Source organism: Papaver somniferum, chromosome 4, assembly GCF_003573695.1.
Source record: "Papaver somniferum cultivar HN1 chromosome 4, ASM357369v1, whole genome shotgun sequence".
NCBI lineage: Eukaryota > Viridiplantae > Streptophyta > Magnoliopsida > Ranunculales > Papaveraceae > Papaver > Papaver somniferum.
In genome coordinates this window covers 155,298,619-155,310,188 of record NC_039361.1, presented here as the reverse complement: position 1 = coordinate 155,310,188, position 11,570 = coordinate 155,298,619, and the positions used below count along the sequence as shown (strand labels likewise).

The window sequence follows — 11,570 nt, the reverse complement described above, 5'->3', positions numbered from 1 at the left end:
TCCTGTCATAAGGTTTTCTTTCCTGTCCATTCTCTTGGCCAACTCATTTTCTTCATTGCAAGATAACAACACAAATTACATTAGATTTATCTGGAACAAAAAACAAAAAACAATCTTGACTCAAGAAACAAACAGATTAAGATTTCATTTGATTTGAATGTGCTCATGAGGCAGAACAGAAGTTCAAATCCTACTGCATTAGTGCATTTCATTCCTTTCAAAGAGCAAATGTCTCTCTGGGCGTCCGTGGACATAGACTCGACCTAGTAAACCTTTTGCGAAATCCCAAATTAGCTTCACATCTTTGCAGACCCATATTGATAGTGCTTGTAGAGTTCCTTCTTGCGCATTTTTCGGATTTCTTTGCTGCAGGGAGTTTTGAACCTGCATTGCTAGTACTTACTATAGAGTTCCTTCTTGCATAATTTGAGGTTTTCTCCTCAGCTGTTAGTTTAGGATGACCCATCTTGACCTTGTGAACCATGGGCACATTATGTACCACACGAAGTCTTTCGGAACTTCAACTGGAGTCATCTTTAGATCCTTGCGTCCTCACGGTACTAGTAGACCACCTTCTTGAACATCTTGGGGCTTTCTCTACAGCAGGTAGTTTTGGACCCACATTGCTAGTACTTGTAGTGTTCCTTCCTGCAGAATTCAAGGATTTATTTGCAGCAGCTTGTTTTGGACTCATAGGTATATTAAATCTGACATAAGGTCTTTCCGAACCTGCACTGGAGCCACCTTCAGAAGCTTCAGAATTTTCGTTGCAGTACTTATCTAACATGCCACCTAACCAATCCTCCAACTCCGCATATGATTCCCATTCTTGGAATGTTTGCTTGGTATTGTTTACCATATCACGGTCGCTGACACGCTGAAGAGAAATAAATTGAAGGAAAAAAGTTCAGTAATGACAATCCCAATTTGCATCTAAGACCATCAAGGACAATTCAAAACTCCTTACCATTACATCAGTCACATCTACAACTCCGATTACACCGCGGCTGTTCTCTGGATGCTGAACCATGCCTCCAACTCTCTTGTAAGCCTTGCAAAAGTTCACGTTCCGATTAAACCAAAAACCAAGACAAGACAACAGTATGTAAATTTTTACGTTGCATCTCCAGTTCAGTTTGCTATAAGGTATCCAATAAGTCAATTGCACATCCAGAGAACAAATGGACTACCAACTCACCTCAATTAATCGGCCATGCCAATACAGAAATATCCCGCTATTCATCCGTTCCCATTCTTGCTTGCAATGGCCAAGGATAAGATGAACAGGTTTCCCCAGTATATAACCATCAATGATCTTGGTTTTATCCAAAGATTTCGCCACTAGTCGACTTTTAACCTTGTAATCCATTTTAGAAACACATGGATAAGACGAGTGTATGGATCATGCACACACACATAAAAAGAAATGAAAAGACAAGCATTCCTACATACCAATGAACCTTGAATGAATATCTTCATGCGTGGGTCTAGGAAGATAACTTCAAGGTATGCCCGAAGTGAATAATCCAAAGGCACCTGCAATAATCACATACACTAAAGTTACAACAGTTGATCACCATTGAAATCTTAACCATAGAACAATTGAAGGAATGCTGACCTTTTGGGCTAATTGACCAGGACGCTGTCTTGTTCTTCTTGAACGAATCACTATATCGTCGCCATTATTACTTCTGTGCCATTCCAAACTAAAATCTGAGCCACTCTTTTCTAAGTTCCAGATATAAACTTGCGTCCCCAGTCTCCCCTGCCCATTTTCACCAAACAGTGCAAACTTTCCACCAATGAAGTATTCATTAAATGGTGAAAACTTGCTCATAATGACTAAATTGTACTCAGACGTCCTTTCTGACTGTAGAATTGCAGTTTATGAACAATTAGAATAAAATAGCTTAAATCTTACAACCAAGAATACCTTGAAACCAAACCCCTATTTGCCAATTCGCTCTCTATCATCTTCATGGAACTTTTTGTTTCCAAGAGAGAGCATGACAAGCAATTCATCATGTGACATTCCATGTCCATCATCAATTAGTGCTAACATAGGAATCTTTTCCCCATGTATATCTGAATGGTGATACTCAACTGAAACATCCAATCTGTAATGTAAAACCCAACTCTTTTATTACTAGAAATCCCCAAAAGGACAACCTAAAAGTAAAAATAACATACTTGGTTGCTCTGGCATCCTTGGAGTTGTCAACAATTTCAGCAATTGCACCAAAAATCCAGCCACCGTGTGTCTGGCCAAGGGTTTCAAGGTAAGCTGGACCAGCATGTACATAATTTTTGCAGATACCTTTTCTCTTTGGACTCCTGGATGTTGATCCAACTGCTGCGTAGGCACAAACACAAAAAAATCCCTAAGATTCTGATCAATTTTAATCAATCAACATTGATAGTAGGAAAACTTACCATCAGTAGAAACCAAGTTGTGCTTTCTTTTGTTCACCATGCTTACAAGAGAATGGATTTAAGAAAGAACACAGAAGAATGAAGAGCAATAAAAGAGCAATCAGTGTAAAGCATAAAATGGGTACAATTTAGTAAGTTTAGATAATCATAATAAGATTAGATACTGAAAAATCAGACTGAACTGCACTAGAGTGGTTAAATTCAACCCACATTCGGATATTCTGGTCATCTCTCAATCAACTGTAACTTTTTATCATGTAGTGGAATACTTTTGTTGATGAAGAAAATGCAAGTATGTATAATGTTCTTAATTCCTTGAATTTAGACATCGAATTTGGCCGTGAAAGTGAACTACATCAGGCTGAACTTTCTAACATATAGAATAAAATATACGAGAGAAATAAGAACCCATTAGCTTTAGTATATGTCTGCATCATCATTTTCATCGTACTTTGTGGTCGACTATATGGCGCTAATATCATGAGCCGTGCTTGGTGCCTACCTCCTGCATACCACTTGAGAACACTTGAAACCTTTTTTGTGAGAATACTCCCACTCTTTATTAACAATCTTGAATGCCTGGATTATTGACACAAACAAATTAGTTATACAGTCGTAGAGGTAGGAAGTTTCTTTTAAAACCTGTAATTTCAAGCACAGTAACGAAAACTTACTATGTCCTCGTATAGGGGTCCTGCAAGGAACCTTATAGTTATAAGGCATGCATGCCTAACCCATTTCCTCTTCTAGCTTTCATTGTACTTACTTGCCCAGAAGAGTAAAATGGGTATCTCAGCAAATTTGAATTTTCTCTTTGAAAATTGGTATGAGAGCAGGAGTAACGGCTATATTCAGTTTAATTGTCACCTTTATCAAGGTCTGTGTTGTTGTTGCAAAGAATAAAAGAAGCATTATACCAGTTACACACTGCAGTCCACATTGATCAAGGCAGGGTGTTGCAACCAATCATGGTGTTTATTGTTATTATTAGGTCGTCAAACTCCTCAAAATCTCAGAGTTTCTTTAAAATCAAGGGATGTTTGGCATTGTGTTTCTGCAGATAAATTCTTTGATATTCTGTATCTCAGACGACGAGAAAATATAGAATGACAAGTTAATAAGAGTTGACATAAACATCAGAACTGGCACCATGTATGAGTTATTGAAGCCAGAAAATTTATCTTACAGATTAAGGCTTTGGAAGCCATTACAACATATCTTGCTCAAAAAGATGGACTTAAAACACATTCCTATTCAATTTTGTCATTTGTTTTGAACCTAAGCAAAGCACACTCCAGGGATAGCATGTAGACACCATAATGACGCAGTGTTTTCAGATAATTTGATGACATCTGCTACTGATAACTGCAAGCTTGGTTGTGGGATACTGAACTGCGCCAACAAAGCCGCCACTCCTTGGCAAGTGGATGATTACATCAATACTCGCTGCGAGAAAAAAATGCACCAATTAAGTAAAAAATGTCGGATTCACAACGTTATAATAGAAGATAGTATTTATATTTTAAATGGTTTCACTCTTTGAAATGTTCTTTTTCTCCAAGACAGGCTAATAATACAGCTCATGTAATAGCTAAACACGCAGTAGTTAGTTCGTGTAGAGGCTCGAATACTACCTTGCCACAATGGTCGAAGGATTGTATTCAGTCAGACATCTCTATTTCTTAATCCAATAAATTAACGCTTTCGTATTAAGAAAGAAAAAATGAATTGATCTATTCTACTTTATTCTCTGTTACTGCAACTTTGCAATGGAATGAATTCTTTTTATCTTATCTATGAATTTGCTTAAATTTCTTGCATGAGATATGGGATATTGCACTTAACCCTTTGGCTTAAATCCCTCCTTGTTCAAACATCACTTCTGCAATACATGGGTGGGTACCCTGCTGATAAGTTTCCAATCCATTTACGCCTTTCTTGACTCTTTATCTTAAAATCTACTGGATTGCATTTATTTAGTTTTTGGTGCGGAGCGGTCTTAGTAATGAATTAAACACGCCCTCCTTAATCAAATATAAGAGGGAAAATCAATATAATGATGCATTAATCGATCAATTTATGTTGGATTTTTATTTTTTTGTATTCTCTAAGAAAATCAAGATAATGATGCATTAATCGATCAATTTATGTTGGATTTTTATTTATAGGAAAACTTACCATCAGGAAAAACCAAGTTGTGCTTTCTTTTGTTCACCATGCTTACAAGAGAAGGGATTTAAGAAAAAACACAGAAGAATGAAGAGCCTAAGAGAGACTAGTTTAAGAGAGAGAGAGCGAGAAAAGAGAGTTATAAAAGAGCAATCAGTGTAAAGCACCTACCCATTTCCTCTTCTAGTAAGAAAATTTGAATTTTTTTGCTTTCATTGTACTTACTTACCCAGAAGAGGAAATGGGTATCTCAGCTAATTTGAAAATTGGTATGAGAGTAGGAGTAACGGCTATATTCAGTTCAATTGTCACCTTTATCAAGTTCGAGGTCTATGTTGTTGTTGCAAAGAATAAAAGAAGCATTACACCAGTTACACACTGCAGTCCACATTGATCAAAGGCAGGGTGTTGCAAGCAGTAAAGGTGTATATTGTTATTATTAGGTCGTCAAACACCTCAAAATCTCAGAGTTTCAACAATGCTATAAAATCAAGGGATGTTTGGCGTTGTGTTTCTGCAGATAAATTCTTTGATATTCTGTATCTCAGACGACGAGAAAATATAGAACGACAGGTTAATAAGAGTTGACATAAACATCAGAACTGGCGCCATGTATGAGTTTTCGAAGCCAGAAAATTTATCTTACAGATCAAGGCTTTGGAAGCCGTCACAACATATCTTGCACAAAAAGATGGTTTTCCGGATTGGACTTGAACACTTTCCTATTCAATTTTGAACCTAAGCAAAGCACGCTCCAGGGCCAAGTTCATCTTCAGGAGTTTCACAATCTTCCCTAAGAGGTGGCATGTCGCAGAAGTACCTACATTGAACAAAACATATGTAATGAGTTTCTTCTGCGAGAGCTAATATGGAAAGTTGGAAGGGATGCCTATGTGTGAGTAATGTATAAATACCATCTTTCGGATGACGTTTCGTTCCTGAAATCAGTTGTCAAAATCCTCCACTTTCTGCATTTTTCGCATTGAACCCATTCATAATCGGGTTTATACTGTGCTTTCTTCTTTCCCTGGATGAATCAAAGTCATACAAGTACAGCATGAAGGGATCAGCACATAAGCAAATAAACATTTTCTGCATGATATTAAGACTCAAATAAACAACTTAACAAATCAAAACAGGTTGCCTTCTTTTCTCTAAGTTGTTCAAAATGTTCATCCCAATACTCATCTGTTATGTCACCCAACCAGTCCTCCAACATTGTATATGCTGGGGATTCCTGAAAACCTTGCTTGGTGGTTTTTATTAAATCATGATTCCCATCGCGGTGAATAAAAAGAAGTTAAACTTTAGAACACGAGTCAGTGGCCCTGAAAATCGTCCATCTTTGCTGAGAAAATACACATAGCACCATTGCGATATTTAAGAAATTGAGAAGGTAATAAACTGCCATGCAAAAAATTAAGAATCGGTGCCGTACCATTACATCGGTAACATCTGCAACACCAATTACTCCTAGACCCATATCAGAAGTATGCATCATACCTCCGACTCTCTTGTAATCCCAAGGAAGAGAGCAGAATAGTTACACAAAGGATCAGACGTAGTGTCACACGCATTTTCATACACAAGCAATGGAAAATTTTCCTTTTGTTTTTTAAGAAACAGGAAATACTTATTCAATGAAGTATAAAATCTCATTTCACAAAACCCGTAATACAAAAGATTTGTTCACAGAAATTTTGATATAAAAGAAAGTTACAAGGTTCGAAATTTGTCACAGGGGCATAATAAACTAAGGGCATCCAACGCATGATACAGATGAGAACTAAAAGTTACCATGATATGCAACAATAGCTCACCTCAATTAATCGCCCACGCCAGTACAAAAAATATTCCACAGTTCCTCAACTCCCATTCTTTCTGACGGCGGCCAAGAATAACCTGAATTGGTTTTCCCATGATATCGCCCCTTATGACCTTGGTCTCATTCAGGGATTTTGCCAATGGAAAACTTTTAACCTTAACATTCCATCAAGTAAGCAAATAAGATATCTCAGATCACTGCATGAAAGTTATAAGAACATACAAAATGACGATATGAAACAGGTATCTTCATTCGTGGATTCAAGAAGATGACCTCAAGATGTGACCGTAGTGAGTAATCTAACGGAACCTGAGTTAATTAGCAATAACAATATCAATTATACTTGATTAGCATCAACTTCGAGACGAAATGAAATGTAAGTATGACAAACCAACCTGTTTGCTAAACTGCCCAGGACGTTTTCTTGCCCTTCTAGAACGAATCAGTATGTCACCTTCTTCGTTAGAGTCCGCATCATCGTCATTTTTTGTCCACTCAAGATGACATTCTGATCCCCACTCCTCCAAATTCCATATGTGAATTTGAGTTCCTTGGCCTTTTGCACCAAATAAGCCAAACATTGCACCAATGGAATATTCATTGAATGTTGAAAATTCCTTTATAGCTGTGAGATTGTATGCAAGAGTTGCTTGATTACAAACTCACATTTTTTTCCCTCATTTGAAGATTCAGATAGAAACGCTATGGATCTTGTCTCAGCAGTTTGGGTAAGTACGATCACATCACGGCCAAGTTTCATAGCTCCCGCCTAGGAAATACATTAGAAAATAAGCAAAACGAAATTATATTATCTTTATGAACAACTGTGTTTTACAAAAAACAGTTGAAGTGCACCCTTTATATGTGAATGACCAATGTCAACTTGAAATCTAACGGAATCATTTATCAAACATTCACCCACTTTGGAAAAAACTTGCACTTCAGTTAAAGTTGGTCCAATGTGAAATTAGATTCAAAAGAATGGAGTAACCATGAAGAGCACAAAAATTTGGCATGTATAAACAGCTAGACCTCTTTCATTGACAACCAAAAGTTTGTTACTGAACATACAAGGCTAGTGCTACCAAAGCCCCAAACAATTACAGAGATAATTCCTTAAAACAGTTCATTTACAACATGAAAGCTACATACCTTAAATCCTATACCGAATTTTCCAATACGATCCAAGTCACTTACAACAGGTTTTTTGCACCCAAATGACAGCATTGCGATTAAATCCTCATGAGCCATACCATGACCATTATCAATGATTGACAACATTGGAATGTTCTTGACATGATTTTTTGAATATTGTTCTTCCACCTATATCATAATCCTGCACAGAATACATAATAACACAATGTATAACTCACTACAGTTTACGAGTCTAGAATTAGGTAGCTGTAGAAACAACAAAGATAGTTAAAAAGAAGATCGATTACGTATTCGGTTGCCTTGGCATCCCTGGAGTTGTCAACAAGCTCAGCTATTGCACCAAAACACCACTCAGAATGAGCATTTCCAAGAGTGTTAAGGTAACTTGGATTGGCACGCACAAAGTTTTTCTTCACACAATCATCTTTGTTCTTAGAGATCTTATTAGACTTGAAATCTTTTTCTACAAGTTCACAAAGCCAATGATCAGGAATAGCCTTGGTAATATGGGACAAACAGAGAAGATACAAAATAATTATCATGGAACATCAGTCAGAAAGCAGCAAAGCCATCTCATATAAACATGGAGAAACCCAATTCTACACAGGGTAGAGTAAGTTACTTGGAGAAGCATGTGCACTCGCATCATTTCCATTCTTTGTAGGCTTTCTCGGCTTTCGTTTAACACTTGGAGAAGCATGTGAACTCCTAGCAGTATCAAATTTTGCTGAAACACTAGATGGACCTACAGAGAATAATACAAAACCAGCATCAGTTAAAGCAGCAAAAAAACCATCGCATACAAGGATGAAGGGAGAATTGTCATTTTATGGAGAGGGTGGAACTTTCACCAAAATCAACACAGCTTATCAAATTCATGACCCTGAGTAGTCCGAGTTACAGACCCTTCCTTGGATCTGCCTCGTTTCCGCTTAGCTGAACCACAACCACTGCTTTCACAGGCCTCACAGCTCTTTGCTGTAAACAATTTCACAATCTCAAAGAATCAAAATCAAGCATTACAAAAAAAATCAAAACAAAAAACATACTCCAGATAATGTAGAGATTAGTAGAATAAGTTACTACCATGGGAGCTGACCACATTTCTTCTTGTTCTCATCATCATTTCTGATCAAAACCTAACTTTAGATTATCAGTCCAAAACACAAAAATCTCTGTTTCTGCTCAAATGAGAACCCTTTTTCCTTGTAGAAACCCAAAAAGTAACAAGATTATCACTGCTCAAAAGAAAAACCCTTCCTTTAGTTTAGAAAGTACAGAATAAAATAAACCCCCCTTTTCTTAGAAGCCCAGATGAAACAAAATTGGTCTGAAAGTAAAGAAGAGAAAGTAGTAGTACCTTGTTTTTCTTCTTCTGCTAAGATAATTTTGAAAGTAAGAAAAGTAGAGATTTTTATTAAGAACCCCCATCTGTTCTCTGCAAAATTTCTTCTCATCAATGCTCTGTCTCATTCAAACGGCCATTGTCCTTGTATGTACTAATAAACTAATGAGGGTTCTATTTAACGGCTATTTTGTGATCAGCAGCAATAAAAAGGGTTAAGGCGCAGTTATGATGAAGACAACAGGCTTTAGGTTTTTGGCATAGAAGAGAAAAGGACTGATCACTAGAAGGTCAAAGAGTTGGAAACATGCTCAGAGAAACAAAAAAAGGCAAAAAAGGGGACCCACCTTATACTCGTATTTACGTGTCAGTCATTGATTGGTTATCACCATTTCAGTTGGTCCCACTTCTCAAAAGAATTCACCCCTGGTCCTTTTAGATGGGTGCAAATCCTCCGTATCCAAAATTTCCCCGTCCCTCTGTCCTTGCCTATCCTAGGATGTGTCATGTCCCCAGTTGGGGCTGCCCTTGGCTTTTAATTGCCTGTCCGAATACCTCAACAATCATTTAACCAATTACTGTTTGTTACCGTTATCTACTTTAAATTGAATTTACTGCCGTGTGAAATGCAGTCACGTGTTGGGCTGTAATAAACTAGGCCTTATTTTGTTAGGGTTTCCTTTCTGTATTTTAAGACTCGATTATTGAGAAGAGAGGATAAGAAATAGAAATTGAATTTGAGGCTGCACTCTGTTGAGTGTAGATGTATTTAAGCTTACTGTGTCCTTCCATGTTACTCTGTATTTTCTCATAGTCCTGTCAAGATCAACCACGTTCTTGACAATTGGTATCACCCAGAAGATTTTTCCTGTACCTTACAATGACTGGAGGTCCATCAATTAAAGTGGTGGATGCTACCACCAAGGAACTGACAACAGTGATGCAAACTTTAACAAATCTATATAAAAAAGAGAGTACAGCTTGTGCTGCAGCTGCAAAAGAACAACAAGAATCATTAAACTCACTCAACGCCTTATCAAAAGAAAACCACCGTCAGTTCACAACCTTACTACTACATCTTCAGAGATCTACACCACCTCCACCTGAGCACCCTGGTTCATTTCCTTCTTCTTTTTCACCAGATCCACCACTTGACCCAACAATCAAAACCCCTAAAATAGATTTTCCTAAATTTGATGGAGAGAATCCGAGAAGTTGGATTCGCCGTTGTGAACGATTCTTTCAGCTCAAAAACGTACCATTCCTTCAACGAACGCAGTTTGTTTCTTTTCACCTAGTCGGAAAAGCTGAATCATGGTTCCATGATTTTCAAACCGGTAAAGATTTTATCCATTGGTATGATTTTTCTTCTTCCCTTTGTGAAATATTTGAAGATCTTGCAAATGAAAACTTTGTGGGTTGTTTCAATAAATTATCTCAAATTAATTATGTGGATGAATATTATGAAAAATTTGAACCACTTAAAGCATTAATGCTTCAGCATAATCCACACTATACAGAGGAATATTTTTTGATGAGCTTTATGAGCGGGTTAAAAACGGTTATTCATCTATCTGTGGAAATGCATAAACCTACCACCTTATCACAAGCCTATTATCTAGCTCGATTACAAGAGAGCGCCTTGGTATCTCAACATCAACATTTTCCAAAGCATAATCCATCTAAACCACCCACCACAACCACTTATTTCAATAATACTCTCAACCCCCACATATATCCCCCACCCCAACCACTCATTCTTCTCTCATTGTCCCTTGTCCACCACCAACCTCCCAGCCAACAAAATCTTTGTATGTTCCACCACCCATTCGACGCTTATCCAGAGAACAACAAGACAAGAGAAGGGCTCAAGACCTCTGCTATAATTGCGATGAAAAATACACTCATGGCCACAGATGCAGACCTCAACATCTATTTATGGTCTTAACTGAAGATGAGTCGGAGACTACAGATCCACCACCACAAGATGATGCTCATACAGATTCCTTGATCGAATCCGACATGGAAATTTCCCTACATGCTCTCACAGGTACAATGAGTGCTGATACAATTATCATTCCAGGGTTCATTAAACACAAAGCTATGACAGTTTTGGTGGACACCGGAAGCACTCACAGCTTCATAGACTCTGCACTTGTTAACCAACTAGCCTGTGAAGTTCAGCCCACAACACACATGTTAGTCACAGTCGTCAATGGAGCAAGAACTACTAGTATGGGTGTATGCAAACAATTACCATGGCATATGCAAGGCCATGATTTTATTGGAGATTTAAGACTACTTCCATTAGGGGGTGTGACATTGTCTTGGGAGCAGATTGGTTGAGTACATTGGGAGACATTTAATTGTACAAACTCTCTATTTCATTCCTACATAATGGTCAACTTATTACTTTACAGGTCTCTACCTCCAAGCCATCACTCATGCTCATGACTGGTAATGCTATGAAGAAATTCATTAAGAAAAACTCCCCTGCCTTAGTTGGTCAATTCTTTCACATTGACTCAACCCCAATACCAGAACCCATACCCACTCAAGTCCACAACCTCATTGAGGAGTTCAAAGATATTTTCTCTGAACCTACTAACTTACCACCCACCAGAAGTTTGGATCACAAGATCC

General features: G+C 37.7%; 2 protein-coding genes and 1 long non-coding RNA gene across 4 annotated transcripts; all 3 read right to left on the bottom strand.

The window, feature by feature from the left end:
- Window positions 1-520: 520 nt before the first annotated feature.
- LOC113273327 (MORC family CW-type zinc finger protein 4-like) lies at window positions 521-2,473 on the bottom strand. The gene is made up of 9 exons (XM_026523067.1): window positions 2,434-2,473; window positions 2,191-2,350; window positions 1,957-2,117; window positions 1,619-1,866; window positions 1,453-1,536; window positions 1,199-1,357; window positions 974-1,051; window positions 730-877; window positions 521-648 (listed from the first exon to the last, which is right to left on the bottom strand). Exons 1-9 carry the CDS (start codon window positions 2,471-2,473, stop codon window positions 521-523), a joined length of 1,206 nt encoding a protein of 401 aa, XP_026378852.1.
- A 2,662-nt stretch (window positions 2,474-5,135) lies between these two features.
- On the bottom strand, window positions 5,136-6,944 carry LOC113274389. The gene is made up of 3 exons (XR_003322987.1): window positions 6,823-6,944; window positions 5,517-6,582; window positions 5,136-5,422 (listed from the first exon to the last, which is right to left on the bottom strand). It is a non-coding gene; the product is annotated as an uncharacterized LOC113274389 (long non-coding RNA).
- A 5-nt stretch (window positions 6,945-6,949) lies between these two features.
- Window positions 6,950-9,189, bottom strand: LOC113274388. Of its 2 annotated transcripts, none has more exons than XM_026523795.1 (7): window positions 8,943-9,189; window positions 8,669-8,820; window positions 8,434-8,560; window positions 8,205-8,327; window positions 7,870-8,045; window positions 7,580-7,763; window positions 6,950-7,196 (listed from the first exon to the last, which is right to left on the bottom strand). In XM_026523795.1, the coding sequence occupies exons 3-6, from the start codon at window positions 8,459-8,461 to the stop codon at window positions 7,692-7,694; spliced, it is 399 nt and encodes a 132-aa protein (XP_026379580.1). In that variant the 5' UTR covers window positions 8,462-8,560; window positions 8,669-8,820; window positions 8,943-9,189; the 3' UTR covers window positions 6,950-7,196; window positions 7,580-7,691. The 2 variants fall into 2 exon arrangements, with proteins under 2 accessions (XP_026379580.1, XP_026379579.1); XM_026523794.1 differs by having other exon boundaries at window positions 8,465-8,560.
- Window positions 9,190-11,570: the final 2,381 nt, after the last annotated feature.

Excerpts from the sequence above, each read along its gene's own strand:
- LOC113273327 (XM_026523067.1), bottom strand. The coding sequence starts at position 2,473 with ATGGTGAACAAAAGAAAGCACAACTTGGTTTCTACTGATG. Across the intron at positions 2,118-2,190 it reads AAGGATGCCAGAGCAACCAA|ATTGGATGTTTCAGTTGAGT; the intron begins GTATGTTATTTT and ends TTTACATTACAG. Across the intron at positions 1,052-1,198 it reads GGCATGGCCGATTAATTGAG|GCTTACAAGAGAGTTGGAGG; the intron begins GTGAGTTGGTAG and ends AACTTTTGCAAG.
- LOC113274388 (XM_026523794.1), bottom strand. The coding sequence starts at position 8,708 with ATGATGATGAGAACAAGAAGAAATGTGGTCAGCTCCCATG. Across the intron at positions 8,046-8,204 it reads GAGTGCACATGCTTCTCCAA|AAAAAGATTTCAAGTCTAAT; the intron begins GTAACTTACTCT and ends GTGAACTTGTAG. Across the intron at positions 7,764-7,869 it reads ATGCCAAGGCAACCGAATAC|GATTATGATATAGGTGGAAG; the intron begins GTAATCGATCTT and ends TATTCTGTGCAG.